Below are 15,755 nucleotides of genomic sequence, written 5' to 3' on the forward strand. Positions count from 1 at the left end.
AAATAGTTTCACTGGTCCTTCATTCCACTGGCTACAATGCTCCAAGAAGAATCTTCCTTGGAAGAAAATAACAATATTTAACATGTAGACAGATGAATACAAGAAGACAGACATGAAAAAAGTGGCCTCATTTAGGTATGTATCAGAAATGTAAATTTCTAGGAGGCATCTATGTGAAGAGTATTTGTAGGGGCACTTTCAAAAATAGATATTTAAAAATTTTAAAGACAAAAGATTAGAAACTGAAATTAAAATTTAGAAAATTAGTAAATAGATACTAATTTCAGTCCTTATTAAAATAATGTTTTTTAAGTTGCTCAGTCATGTCCAACTTTTTTGTGACCCCATGGACTGTAGCCCGCCAGGCTCCTCTGTCCATGGGATTTCCCAGGCAAAAATACTGGGAGTGGGTTGCTATTTCCTTCTCCAGGGGATCTTTCTGACCCAAGGATCAAACCCACGTCTCCTGCTTGGTAGGCAGATTCTTTTCCGCTGAGCCACCAGGGAAGCCCATTAGGGTAGTCTGGTATTTATAAAGGCTTCCGGTAGACACCAAAGTCGCAAACCTTCTCCCTTTGGCCCTTTCGGGTTAGCTGCACCCCAGGCATTTGGCACTTGAGTAGAATTTGGCTCATTCTTCACAGGTGGAGGAGGTTCCTTCTGTTCTCTCCCAGCTCTTCTCCCTATAGATCTGTCTTCCTCTAAGGATGATATGTCCCAGTCATCATCGTCCACATCTGTACACTGAAAAAATAAAAAAACAGACGGAGAATAATGAATGGTAAGAAGTTGGGAGCCTCAGAGGGTCCCTCATCTGGTCATCTCTGAGGGCAATGAAATAGATTTGGAAATCTGTGCTTCAAAAGCAGAGGGAACCACCTTTTTTTGTTTGTTGCCGTGGAAATGTATGTTTCCTACGCAGCAATCGTGAATTTAGAAAATTCCAGAAACTATGTTGTCAAGTCAAGTCAGGATGCTCCCCAAGGAGCAGTCAGACTGGCTCTGGGGCTCTTACCTCTGTGATACTAAGACATTTAACTGCAGGAGACATCATATGAGGGCCCTGAAAAAGCGGCCCTGATGGGAAGGACTGTGTGTTTCTCCAGTGCACCTTCTAAGGAAGACACAGTGGCTCTTGACTGGTGTGACTTTTTGTCATTTTGGACTTGTGTAACACAAATGGCACTAATTTATGAAAGTAGTTAGAATGCTCTGGATTCCACAGATGAGCAGGGGAAGAATTAAATCTAATGTAAGTGAAAATTAAAGAAAGAGCAGCTACTACTGGAAGACCCGGTCAACACAGAGAAGCCCACCCAGGTCTCCATCCACAGGAGCACTTCCGGGGCCTGGTGCCAGACCTTGGAGTGTGTCTGAAGTGTCAGGGAGGAGAGCTCGGCTTTGTCCTCCGCTCGGGTCACACTCTCTCTAAAGTATGTCTTATGGACTCCAGCTGCCAAGTAGGGGTAAACTCTGAAAAGTCCCTATTTCACTTCCAGGTCATGTCTTGGTAGCAAAAAGGTTCCTGGACTCCGATCTGAAAGCCCAGATTCTATTCAGTCACAAGTTTCTGTGAACAAACTACCTAGTATCTGCCAGTGTCAAATAATACACGTGACAGGATTCTGAAAACCTGTAAAACCTGATAAGCATAGGATGTATTATTACCAGTTATCCTTTCAGTATCTTTGATTCCCTATAGAAATACAATACTGAAAACAAGATAAAGTAAAAATCTCAACCTCTACTATACTAAATAATTATATTTGTTTTACATTTCACTACAAAATACAATTATTATGATATATTCATTAAAAGATGAATTTGTGTATGTTTAACAAGTAAAAGTGATTTCACCTTTAGATCTTCTTTTAGTTCCTTTTTGATGAACGCATCAGCAACATTAATTCCACCAACTGGTTTATTCATATTTCTGGGATTTGAAACCGTCTTTTCAACTTTTCCAGTTAATGTTTTAATGGAGGTTCCTATAGGACCCATAGAAAACAGGTAAAGTTTAAAAAAATTAAATCTTCAGTTCCAAAATAATCTTACAATGTGAGACAGTCTGTGTGTTAGTCGCTCAGTTGTGTCCACCTCTGTGTGACCCCACGGACTATAGCCCGCCAGGCTTCTCCGTCCATGGGATTTTCCAGGCAAGAATACTGGAGTGGGTTGCCATTTCCTTCTCCAGTGAGAGTCCAAGCATCGTAAATAATGCCTTTTAAAAAGTCATCATCCTCTAGACTAGAAGAATAAAGTTTTTATCTTAAATCAAAGAAGGATGTCATTCAGACTCATGATCAGAAACTTTAATTTCAGTGAGGCTGACTGTATGAATGGATATTCATATGGTATTTTCAAAAACAAATTATTTTAAAGTTATATTTTACATAATTATAAAAATACATGGTATATACAAATTATATACAATAAACTAATTACATCTGATATGTTTAAAATACATAATTTTTAAGTTACATTAAACAGAGTTTCTGTTGTTTTTTTTTAAATGACCCTTTTGCCTCTTCTCCTTAGCAAATTATCAGCAATCACCAACTTGGACCTCATGTTCCTTTAGAATTGCCCCGTTTCCAAAAGGCAGCATCGTGTGTTAGAACAGTTATTCTCAAGGACACACAGTATTAAGGGGTTGAATTGTGTCCCAAATGCGTATGTTGAAGTCCTTACCCCCATTACCTTGGAAGGTGACCTTATTTGGAGACAGGACCTTTAAAGAGATAATTAGGTTAAGGTGAGGTCATTAAAGAGGACCCTAATCTAACACAACTGGTGTCCTTGGACAAGAGTGGGAAATTTGGACACAGAGGCACCCACAGAGAAAGTCAATGTGACGAGACATAGGGAGGAGACAGTCATCTACAAGCCAAGGACAGAGACACAGAGCAGGTCCTCTCCTCATAACTCTCAGAAGAAACCAACCTTGCCACCTGGATTGTGGTCTTCCAGCTCCTATGAGACAGATTCTGTGGTTTAAGCCACACTGTGTGTACTTCATTACATCAGCCCTTGTGTTTGTTACTAATACACCCAGACATCCCCAACCCCTTCCTCTCCTTCCACTTGAACATCAACTACTTGCTAAGCCCCTTCCATTTTTCCTCAGGCATCAACAATGTTTAGATTAACCCCATACTTTCTTTCCTGGTGGCTCAGATTGTAAAGAATCTGCCTGCAATGCAGGGGACCCAACTGGATCCCTGGGTTGGGAAGATCCCCTTGGAAGCCAATGACTACTCACTCCAGTATTCTTGCCTGGAGAATTTCAAGGACAGAGGAGCCTGGCAGCCTACAGTCCATGGGGTCGCAAAGGGTCGGACACGACTGAGGGACTAGCACTTTCATTTTACTTTCACATCGTTTCCTCGAGAACTTTCTTAGCTCAGATGCCCAGTATGGAGAGTTGAGAACCACTGTCCACAGAAGCACTGTGGTTGAGAACCACTGTCCTAAAATCAAAACTTTCAGATGGATTTTCAGTAAAGGAAAGCTTACCTGTGGGCTTGGGGGAAATATCAGAGTCCTCAACTTCACTTCCCTCGGTCCAGTCAGTGTCGCTTTTGACGGTGCTCTTTCCGAAACTACCCTTGCTGCTTTTAGACGACAGCACAGGAAGTAAGTCTGGGGAGGCGAACGCCTGGATGAGGTCGTCAGCATCCAGCTCCTCCTCAGAACTGAAGGGAGGAGTCCTAAACAAATCAAAGCCCAAACAGGGGGCGCTGTTTCCGAGTTTCAGGATTTACAGACAATATGCCCCTTAAAGAGGTCGGAACTTTCTCAAGAGAGCCTAACAAAACGCCTATGTGGCCACAGAACAAGATGGCGGCCAGGCCGAGGACTTATTATGCAAAAGGCAGAATGGTCATTTCAAATTTACATCTGCCAACCACATGCCACATGGCCTATTTACCAAAGTGGACTGAAGTTATGACATTACTCCTCTAAACGCAAATTTTGAATTTTTTTAATATTAGTTTTTACACACCTAAGAAAAACATTTTACAGTGGAAAAAATATTTCTGGGATAAAACTATGCTGTCTTTTAAAACAGTGTCATTTGCAAAGCGTCCACACGACTGAGGACACACGCAGGCATGCATGCATTACTTATAGCTTTCCTTTATACTGTACCCTACCAAGTACTTTTATATGCATACACACACTCATTTGTAATATCATGTACATCATCACCCCATTTTAAAGTGAAACAAATTCAGAGCAGTATCTATTCATTTAAAAAATATTCACTGCACCTAAATTCCACAGAATGTTCAGTTACACTACATCCCATGAAATAAAGCTCTTCCCATGATATTATTACATGATAAGTGCTTCTGAAGGGTGAGTTATCATTTATAGTGTCTTTATTATATTTATTCTCTCTACTATGGAATTCAATTATCATAAAATTAGTTTTACTCATAATTAATAACAATGATATACCTACAACTTATTGAGTACCCACAAGTGCCAAGCACTGAGGCCAAGTCCTTTTCACATGTTCTCATTTTAATTTGTAGAACTATCCTGTGAAAGAGGAAGCATCATCCCATATTACAGATAGAAAAACTGAGGCTTAAAACAGGTAATCAACTGAATCAGTGTCACACAGTTAAGGAATGACTGAGATAGGGTTCTCAGTATCCTAAGTGAGCCTAAGAGAGTAAGGTCTAAGGCTGTTAACAACTTCCACAAGAAGCTGGAACACTAAAATTCTATCCAGATACACTATCAGTGGATACAGCCACTAAAAAGTGACATTACACACTTAATTTATCATGCTTATCAAAAATTTATAATTTATATAAATTTATAATTTATCATTCTTATCGAAAATTACTAAACTAGGCAGGGGTGGGCGTGGGGAATAACAAACATGACTCAGGTGTGGTCCCGCTTGTTAGTGGAGGTCACAAGTGCTATTGACTTAGGATAAAGAAATGAAGGTGTAACAAAGGAATCACAGATTAAATATGATATGTAATAATTATGGTTCTAGTGAACCACAATGAACATACTAATTTACAGTGCAAGGAATGTTCAGTGAAAAGAACTTTTAAAAACCACCTTTCCCTGCCTCCTCAGTACTCACGCAATAGTGGAAGACCTCCTGGGAAAATGATCTTCTGTGGCATTTTTCTTCACTCTAAAAGCAAGAGAAAGATATTTCCAGCATGAGCAAATCATGTAATTTAAAATAGAGTTCTATGGAATTGGTGATTTGTGCTTTATTAGAGGGTGAGCAGTTATGAGTCTCCCCGAACTGAGAGAAGAGAAGGCATTCCAAGTGTGGTTCTCTGTTGGGTCACACATTGCTGTGCGCTGAATGCCTGTGGCCCCCTAATATTCCTGCACTGAAGCCCTTGCCCTCAGTGTGATGGTGTCTGGAGATGGGGTGATTTGGTTTAGATGAGGTCACGAGGATGGGGCCCACACTGAAAGGAATTAGTGCCCCAGTAAGTAAAGGAAGAGAGACCAAGGCTCTCTTGTTCTCCTTGGCATATGAGGACACAGTAAGAAGCTGGCCATCTGTGAGTCCTGGGAGAGAAGCCTCCCAGAACCTGACTATGCTGGCTGGCACCCAGATCTCAGACTTCCACCCTCCAGAAGTGTTAGAAAATATTTTTCTATTGCTTAAGCCACCCAGTCAATGGTATTCTGTTATAGCAGCCCAAGCTGAGACAAATATTAAAAACAAAAATTAGAGTTGAAAATACTCACTTTGGAACAGATGTTCTATCAGAAAACACAGGTCTTTGTCTAATCAGCTGTCTGCTTTTGGGAGGAAGGTGTATTGCTTTGGGTAGTTCTCCAGTTGAAAGGGTGTCTATTTGAGAAGCACCATACCTGTCTGGAATAGTAGTGTCATTTATGAGTCTCCACTGCATGAAAAGCAGAAGAAAATACTACAATATTGTCTACATTGGCACTGAAACAAACAAGCCCATCTCAAGGATCTAGAGTCCACACTACAGGAGGATTTTAATTGTAAAAACACAAACTAAGACCCAACGTTTAATGGTTCAAACAGTAACAGAGTTGCCAGTTAAGTGCCAAGGTTTGTGAACCATATAAAATCATGAAATGGCTGCTCTATTAATATTTCTGCAGAAATGAAATGGCAGTGAGTGACAGGTGTACCTGTGGACAGCTGTGTTCTCTCTTCAATTTTACAGCTGACCTGATGTTCAAGGAATTCTCGAATTTGCTGAATGTTAGGTATTTGTCTTTCTCGCTCATGTCTTGTCGATTCCACAGTTCTTAGCACTCTATTCAAGTGATCGCTTGGAATACCACGTATATCCTGAAGGAACAAAACATTAAATTAATCAATTATCCTTTGATGTTTTTCATTTCATGGATGTTTGTCTGCACATGCCAATCTTTCGTCCTTACTGCTGCATGTAAGATGGGGATGCCCTGACGTATAATACACGGTCCCCGCCCCAAAAGGAGCTCAAGGCGCAACAGGACACATAAGGAGTGTGTAAGATTATACGTGGCTGGTTAGGGATACTGTGCATTTGGGATCAGGACTGAATGCACGGAAGGCGTGTGAGTGACTGATCATGACTGATTAACCGACAGTGCAGGATGTGTGCTAAAGACTGAATGAATCCACACGGGCTGGAGGAATTCAGAGATTCAGGCCATCAGAGGCCTCAGTGGCCCAAGAAGGCTTAAGGGGAAGGCTGGGCTGTGCCTTGAAGGATGGGTGGATGAAACAAGTAAAAAGAAGAGTGGGATCAGATGGGGGCACCTTGTAGGGAAGGCAGGCAATGAAGCAGAAACAGTCAAGGTGTCCAGGGGTTAATGCTACAGAGGAACAGGTGAGGAGAGCAGAAAAGGAGACTGATGCCAAAATGAAAAACTTCAAGGCTAGTTATGCCACAGGTAAGAGAAAAATCATCAGGTTTTCAATTATGAAAATGCCATAATTTAAGAGGTGATTTGAGAAAATTTTTCAGGATTTGAAAGGTTATCTAAGAAGAAAATCAGTTAAAGAGTGATGTATTCATTTATTCAATATCAGTGTCACACACACACTCCCATCTCCTCCCTCACCTTTCCCTCAGTCTTCCTCATTCCAGGAAGTGGCCCCACCACACATCCAGCTGCCCAGGACAGAAATCTCCATCATATCGACTGCCACCTCCAAGCAGTTTTCTCTGACCTCAATTATTCAGTCCCTTCTACTTTTCCTTCATTTCACATCCTATAATCATTATGGATCTAACACCTGTTTGTGTGAGCAGGTGTTCAGCGCCTGTCTTCCTATACTCTGATGCTGGATGGAAAGACACAATTCTGTACAATTGTCAGTTCTTCCTAAATAATACACAACATTTAAAGCAATTCCAATCAGAATCCCAGCAGGGATTATTTTGGAACTGCAGCAGCTGTTTCTAAAGTTCACTGGAAAACAAAATACGAAAGAACTGCCAAGAAATTTTTGAAATAAGACTAATAAAAAGGCATGGCCTGTAACAGATACTACAATACAGGACAAAGTTACTAAAATTAAACCAGTATGGCGTTAGCAAACAAATACCAAAAAATTGAAAGGATAAAATCATTGAAAGTCCAAAAATAAATCCAAATGTATGTAAAGGTGTTCTTTACCATAAAACTATTTCAAACAAAGAAAGGGTGGGTTATTTAACAAAAGACATTGAAACAACTGATCCAACTGGAAACAAGTTTAGATCTCCAACTCAGTGTTTCCAAACTTAATTGTTAAAGCCTAGATAGACAAAAAAGTAAACAAAAAACTATGCATTAGGTTAAAAAAAAAGAGGGTGTTTTTATACTCATAGGATAAAAGTAAATGTCCCAAATAAAACATATAACCCCAAAACCATATGCAGCTGCAACAGGAGCTCTCACACACTCATAGGGATATTGTCAATGTTTACACTTTGGAAAATTATTTGGCTACACCTACTAAAACTGAACATGTATAGTCTTGGAAATTTCAATCCTAGATATACATCCAAGAGAAAGGAATGTCCATGTCCACCAAAAGACAGTACAAAAATATAAAACCAAAAAGCCCCAAACTGGAAATCCTAATGGCCCTCAACAGGAGAACAGATAAAATATAGTGTACAGTACAAACTACTGTGAAATGAAATAATATGAATGAATCTTAAAAAATCATAAGCAAAACAAATGACACAAATACTACACAGTGTAGGATTCCACTCATATGAGATTTAAGAACAAACAAAACTAAATCTGAATAGTCATTGCCTCTGGTTGGGGAGTATGGAGCAATATCAACTTAAGCAAGCCAAAGAGAGTCTTCTAGGATATTGGAAATGACGGATTTCTTGACCTGGGTGGTAGTTACAGATCATACACACACACCCCACATACAGACATACAAATCTGTATATACACATCTTTGTATACACACATACATTCAGATACACACAAATGTATGCACATGTGTAGATACACATATACACATGTATGCATACAGATTCATGCACCTATACACACATGAATACACAATATGTACACACAGATCAACACACACAAACACAGCACATGCATCTGCACACATAAACATGCACGCAATGCATGTACACAGTGCATACATGTCCATGTGCACACAACTGAATTAAACCACCCATAAAAGTATGTATGCATACTTTTGCATTACGCATACACACATGCACATGTAATACGTATACTCATACGCAGAAACAGGAATATATAAATTCAGGTTGTTCAGTTAAGTTTGTATATTTTATGTATGCAACTATTCAATCTGGCAACAACATGAAATACAATTCATTCACCCATTCATTTAATAAGTGCTGCTGATTTTGTAATAGACATAGTTTGGAGCTAACATGAGAATGTAAGCAGCTCTGCAACCGCCTAGAGGCAAATCCTGGCTCCTTCATCACTAACGTGTGACCAGAAGCAATGATTTCACCTCTGCAAAATGCAGATGAACTGAATGCCACATATCTCAGAGATCAATCTCTATGTTTAAATGAGTTAACAACACTGGGAAAGCTCTCTGAAAGGTTTCAGGCACACAGTGAATGCCAGCTAAGTGTTTCATGAATCATGTAGCATTAGGCTCTGGTCTCCAAATGTAACAGAACTGACATGCCACCCCCTCTTCTCTCATCATTTATTATTTAGAAAACAAAATAAAACTAAACCAGTAAATATTCCCAAAGTGGGTGAACTTACTGCATTAATCCCCAAGGTTTCCAGTTTCTCCACCAAACTCTGCTCCAAGACGGTTCTTATTTCCTTAGTGAGGGAAGGGTTATTCTTCAAAGTTTTCCTTATATGTGTCTTGTTGTCATTTAATTTCTGTTCATTTTCTCTTCCTAAAATAAGGTTTTTATAATGTGTTAAAAGGAATTAAACAAATGTATTAAACCTCTAAGCAGAAAATGGCAAAACACAACTTCTAAACAGCAAGCAAGCATTTATAATGTTTTCAAGTTTTTGAATATTTTAGTCACTCAGCGCAATATATAATCCTTAAGTATTATAGCTTTTAAAATTATCTTAAGCCTGCTTCAAAACTTCAGGATCTTCAAAGACTTCTTCTTGATTACTCAACCAAATTATAGCTATCTAGGTAAGTAATGTGAGAAGTCTCTAGAGAAGCAAAATGGAAAAAAAACTTATTTAAAAGTTTAACATTTTATCCTAAAATGGTTTTTACTACTTCCTGAAGAAATCATCTCTCCTAAATCCAGTTAGAATTTAGGTATCATCTAATAAAGAAAAAGCCTTATTTCTTTTAAATAATTAAGTTTTATATAATAAATTTAGTGGATGTTAAGTTCACATAAAATTTCAAAATGTGAAGATTATTATCTCTCTCAAAATACTTACCAAAATGAAAAAGAAATGAACAAAAGTCTTAGGAAAAGTATATTTTGTTTAAAACAACCCAAAGTTTCAAACAAAAAATAACAGGCCAGAGTCTTTTAATGTGTCCTTCCTTATTCCTTTTATTTCCTTCCAGAAAAAAATGCCTAGTTTAAGAAGGTTTGGAGAAAGGGGCAGGACTGTATGACCTTGAACAACCGAGTACTTATATCAAAGGAAAATGAAGGCTTAGGAAACAGTCTCAGTGCTGGGCAGTTCAGACCCTTAGTGAACACCACAGGCAGATCTGGCAGAAGGTGATGATGGTACAATCATCACTTTGAAGCCTGTTCTCCTAACAAAAGCATCTCACCCAAAGAAAGTGGCACCAAATGCCATTGCCCAGGTCTGGGGCTGCAGGCAGGTCCCCACAGAGACTCCTTCAAGGTCTCACCTGCCTCAGCAGATGGGATTTTTAGGTTCCCATGGCACGTGGATTTGCAGAATATCTTAACAACATGCCTTTTGGTTAAGATGCTTTCTAAACACTAGTTCAATTCCAACAGTAAAGAATATTTCTGTCCATTATTAACAAATTTCAGGCAAAATTAGCCAGATTACTATTGGTACGTTAAATAGGAGGGAAAAACCTGCATGATGATGCTTTTCTACACTTTGCTACTGTGGCTTGCTAAATCAAAATTATGAAATTTTATATGAGTCTATAAGGATAAAAGTCAGACGTAATCTTAAATTTTATATTGTCAGCATTTATGCTGCTGTTTTACCAATATTACAAAACTACAAAAAAAAAAAAAAAAAAGAACTTCTGCCCTAGGAACTGAGTCTATCAAAACCTAAAGGGCTTAGCTGTAGATATGGCTGTCGCTGACTGGCTGCTGGTTGGCCATCAAGTCTGCAACTGTCTAGGGCTGAAAGTAAAGAGAAGTACCAAAAGAGAGCCTGGAAGTCATAGAGCTACTATTGAAATAGATGCACTTCCCGTCTCAATTAGGCAAAGATAATTCTTTGGCCAGCATCTCAGATGTAAAAGAAACAACACAGAAGCACAGTCTGAAGAGAGGCTCCGGGACATGGGGCCACAAGCAGGGGTCAATTGATACCGAGAACGGACTGGCCACAGTCTAGAAGAGTTGCAAGGCCTTTGATAGAGGTAACTGAATTCATTTGCTGGCTGGTCCAAGTTCACCTTCAGCCCTGATGACAAGTTCATTTTGATGCCTGCTGCTGCTGCTGCTAAGTCGCTTTAGTCGTGTCCGACTCTGTGCGACCCCATAGATGGCAGCCCACCAGGCTCCCCCGTCCCTGGGATTCTCCAGGCAAGAACACTGGAGTGGGTTGCCATTTCCTTCTCCAATGCACGAAAGTGAAAAGTGAAAGTGAAGTCGCTCAGTCGTGTCCGACCCTTAGCGACCCCATGGACTGTAGCCTACTAGGCTCCACCATCCATGGGATTTTCCAGGCAAGAGTACTGGAGTGGGGTGCCATTGCCTTGTTCCCCCAAATGATGGAAGATTTCCCTCTGTCCTTAAATTCCTTCATAAGTGGATACTCACTTTGGAAAGTCATTTGTGAATAATTAGAAAAACTTTTATAGGAAGAAGTCTTATGAGCCTGGGGCTGACAAGACAGAAGCAAGATAAAGAAGGTCGGATAGGAAAAGATAATAAAGTTTTTCTGTAAAGGTGAAATGAATGACTTGAAAGACAATCAGAACTCAAGATTTTAGTTAAAGCACGTATTGTCTCACCAAGATCAAGACAAACTATTCTAGAAATCAGCCTTTCCTCTAATTAAAAAATGTAAAGCATACCCAAGCTGATGGCCAGGCTAACACATAACAGCCCACACATGCAATCAGTTATATCAGACTTATTAACATACCACACCATTCATGGCAAGCAAATAATTGTAGCGCAAAGCAAGTAGTTAAACAAAACAAAAAGCAACACACAACAGAATTTCTGAGTTGTAAGGGACTTGATTGTCTAGCACTCAATTTCCTCATTATTCACAGGAGGACTCTAAAACCAGAGGCAGAGAATTCCCCAAAGGCCACCCAGCCAGTCCTGCAAAGGCTGGACCTGTTTGCCTTTCTCCATCACTTTGTTCTTTGCATTAAACCATGGAAAACAGAAAACCTGGAGGTTAGTCCCAGCCACTGTCACTAATTAAACTCAATGACCTGGAGCAAGCTCCTAATCCCCTTGTGTTCCAAGTTTCTGAAAAATAAAATAACCCCTGAGATCCCTCCTGGCCCTCACATTCTAACAGTGAGATCAAGTCTTTCTCAAAGGATGAGTTAATTCTTGGTAAAAAGCTGTAGTGTTTTTGCAAATCACTGCCAAAATTTAGCTGCACAGGCATTTGTCTGCAAATGTTAGTACAGGCTGAGGAATTTATTGATGGCAATTAATCTCCTGCCAGCCGCCTGGCTCCACGGAGGCACTAGAAAGATTCAGTCACTGGTTTCTGTAACAGTGCTCTGGGACTCAGTTGATCCCAGTGGTCCTCAGTGCTCACCCATCTCCACCAGAGCTGTGTCTGAACACATGGTAGGTGGCAAAGATGAGTTTCCCAACTCAGCTCCCTTAATGTTGGCAACAGCCAATGATGGTGTTTGTCGTCAGCAACGCAAACCTTACATTGTCTGAGTGGAAGAAACCTACAAGAAGTCCAGACAGAATATGCAATGGGTGAAACTTGGAACTGAAAGGGTGATGATGGACTAACCAGGATTCCTCTTAGAACCTCGCTGACTCATTTTAAATAGTACAAACTATGTAATTGGAGACACTAGTTTCAAAATTTTGGACCCTATCTATGAACCTCCTGACATATTTCATAGGGATTCTTCCAAGAATAAGGGATTTTGTGTTCCAGACATCAGTAAATGATACTTATGAAAGAGCAAGCATGTTACATGCAAGTAAAATGAAAATACACATCATGCAGATGTTACAGATATGCTTGATTTAGTCCCTTCTTAATCTGTTTCCTTGTACAAAAACAAAAAAATTGGGAAAAATCTAGAGAACACAGAAGTTATAACAAACATTAAGAATTTACATATTAGAATGTATAATTTTACTTTTCTTCCTAACAAAAATGATACAACCACAGCCCATATAAATATTAACAATTTGCTTTCTCCTGAAGAAGTAAAATATGGTAAAGCATTACTAAGGAGGAAATTATATAAACTGATCCAAATATAATTGTTTTAGGATCTCTAAGTCATTAGAAAATACTATTAATAATGTAAATAAGCGTTCACAAACTTTAAAAATTAGTTGACAGGAAATAATTTTTATTATTACTGCCAAATAAAATGAGGAAGCAGTAATAATTTTAACTCCCCAAATATGTAATAGCTCTCAAATTCTGCCATTGAGATATTCTGCATGTAAATATTCCACATTCAGAGTTTAGACATTATGCCTTCCTTGCTATTAAAAACAATTTTTGAAATGGGCACTTTACTTATTCATTTGGTAGATTTCAGGGTATGAGAAATGACTACTGTGGTATTAATATTTTTGTATAATCTGGCACACACCTGTGTCAATTTGTCATCTGATTAGAAAATCTTGGAATTGACATAATGGCTTAAATTTTTTTTTCAAGTTCTCTGACATAGAAAATTTCTTACTCATATGCTAAAAAACAGAAAGCAGTGTGGAAATATAACAGCACATTACGGGAACAGGATGCCAGAATACTACAGACAGATTGGAAATGTAATCCAAACCTAAATGCCTTCCTAATTTTGATACACTACAATAAAACTCAAGTACTTTCAAAGCTTGGGTTTTAGCATCTAAATGTGATTGATGCAGATATAAACCCTGATCAAACTCATTGTTACCTTTTTCTTCCTCTGAAAGTTCTTCTATTGGTTCCAGTATGTGCGATGAGAATGCCTGTTCTATTAATGAGGAAAAATAAAAATAGTACAGACAGGACAACAGCAAAGTAAAGTTAGTTCCTTTCAAACAATTTTGAAAGACATTGTTCGATAGTACTTTAGCCAGGCCTGAAATGGGAAAAATATATTAAGGCAAGGCAGTCAGTTAAAGCTGGTTACTTTTCCACAGTATCTGCCCTTTCTGTGTATTTTCTGTTAACTTCACTCTCAGGAAATTATATTTTTAAATAATTAGGTTAAAATTTCTTGCTCATCAACTTAGTGCCAGACATGATTTCTTTAAGGCACAAGGACACAACTGCAAAAGTTCTTCATTTATCCCTAAAAATATTTTTGACACAGATATATTTTCCTTATATCATATATATATATATATTTCCCTATATCTTATATATATTTTCTTATATCTTATATATATATATATATATATATATATATATATTTCCTTACATCTTGTACCTATATTTTTCCTTATATCATATATATATTTTTTCCTTATATCTTAATCAGGTAGCTAAATAGAAAATTACTGAAACTATTTCAATTTCCAAAGATAAAAACATAAAAAATTCCCAGGGCCCTGGGGTTCCCACTTTTTGTTAGCCCCAGGGCCTCCGAGTAGAAGGACCAGAATAGTAGAAGGGCAAGAAGAGGTCTCTTGGGGTCAGCAGGAGGACTTAGACCCACTCTCATCATACACCTGTGTGTCCCTAAACAACGTTTCACAAGCTCCCAGAGAATCAATGGGGTAAAGCTGTCATCAACAGATGACAGATGAAGGTGGGCTCTTCCTAATCCCACCCCAGAAGAGTGAGTGGGGGAGATGAAGTCTCTGGGTGACTTCCTGGGGAAATGTCACCATGCACACACAAGAAAACCCAGGGAAGCATGGATAAAGCAAATCCCATCTATCAGCAAAAGGAATAGGTCAAGTTTTGGCTGAAGGTATAACTAACCACAGCAGTAAGGCATTAGGCACAGAGTGAAATGAAACCAACAGTCTGGCTTAGGAGGTGCCTGGTTCACTCCTTTTCAGCCTGGAGGCTGACACAGGTTGCCTGAACAGAGAGCTGTTCACCGGCTCCCACAAACGGAAGTCATTTCATTCCACCACCAGACCCCAGGGTGGGTGACTGGGGAGCGTAATAGTGGCCAACAATTCCTGAGTGCTCCCTGGGCTTCCAGGCACAGACCTAAGTGCTTTGCATGTAGTCTCTCAGGTTTACTACTTCCTACTTTGAAGGCCTTCTAATTTATTAAAGGATATTTCTGGTACTCTACTTTCAGTTCAGTTCAGTTCAGTTGCTCAGTCGTGTCTGACTCTCTGCGACCCCATGAATTGCAGCACGCCAGGCCTCTCTGTCCATCACCAACTCCCGGAGTCTACCCAAACCCATGTTCATCGAGTCGGTGATGCCATCCAACCATCTCATCCTCTGTCGTCCCCTTCTCCTCCCGCCCCCAACTCTACCCAGCATTAGGGTCTTTTCCAATGAGTCAACCCTTCGCATGAGGTGGCCAAAGTATTGGAGCTTCAGCTTCAACATCAGACCTTCCAATGAACACCCAGGATTGATCTCTTTTAGGATGGATTGATTGGATCTCCTTGCAGTCCAAGGGACTCTCAAGAGTCTTCTCCAACACCACAGTTCAAAAGAATCAATTCTGCGGCGCTCAGCTTTCTTCACCATCCAACTCTCACATCCATACATGACCACTGGAAAAACCATAGCCTTGACTAGACGGACTTTTGTTGGCAAAGTAATGTCTCTGCTTTTAAACATGCTATCTAGGTTGGCCATAACCTTCCTTCCAAGGAATAAGCGTCTTTTAATTTCATGGCTGCAGTCACCATCAGCAGTGATTCTGGAGCCCAAAAAAGTAAAGTCTGACACTGTTTCCACTGTTTCCCCATCTATTTCCCATGAAGTGATGG

The 15,755-nt window shown here is 39.4% G+C and overlaps 1 protein-coding gene across 4 annotated transcripts in view; it reads right to left on the reverse strand.

Moving 5' to 3' along the window:
• The window catches only part of DZIP1 (DAZ interacting zinc finger protein 1), a 48,378-nt gene that overhangs the window by 1,945 nt on the left and 30,678 nt on the right, over positions 1-15,755 (reverse strand). For 2 of the 4 annotated variants that reach the window (XM_081550329.1, XM_081550326.1), the window contains exons 12-19: positions 13,760-13,819; positions 9,235-9,377; positions 6,163-6,325; positions 5,743-5,872; positions 5,114-5,167; positions 3,517-3,710; positions 1,858-1,988; positions 567-744 (exon numbers count right to left, since the gene is read on the reverse strand). In XM_081550329.1, coding sequence (XP_081406455.1) covers positions 567-744; positions 1,858-1,988; positions 3,517-3,710; positions 5,114-5,167; positions 5,743-5,872; positions 6,163-6,325; positions 9,235-9,377; positions 13,760-13,819 — 1,053 coding nt within the window. The remainder of the gene's footprint in view (positions 1-566; positions 745-1,857; positions 1,989-3,516; positions 3,711-5,113; positions 5,168-5,742; positions 5,873-6,162; positions 6,326-9,234; positions 9,378-13,759; positions 13,820-15,755) is intronic. The other 2 variants (XM_081550330.1, XM_081550327.1) reach the window with 1 other exon arrangement.

Source organism: Giraffa tippelskirchi, chromosome 12 (assembly GCF_054371585.1).
Source record: "Giraffa tippelskirchi isolate mGirTip1 chromosome 12, T2T-mGirTip1v1.2.pri, whole genome shotgun sequence".
NCBI lineage: Eukaryota > Metazoa > Chordata > Mammalia > Artiodactyla > Giraffidae > Giraffa > Giraffa tippelskirchi.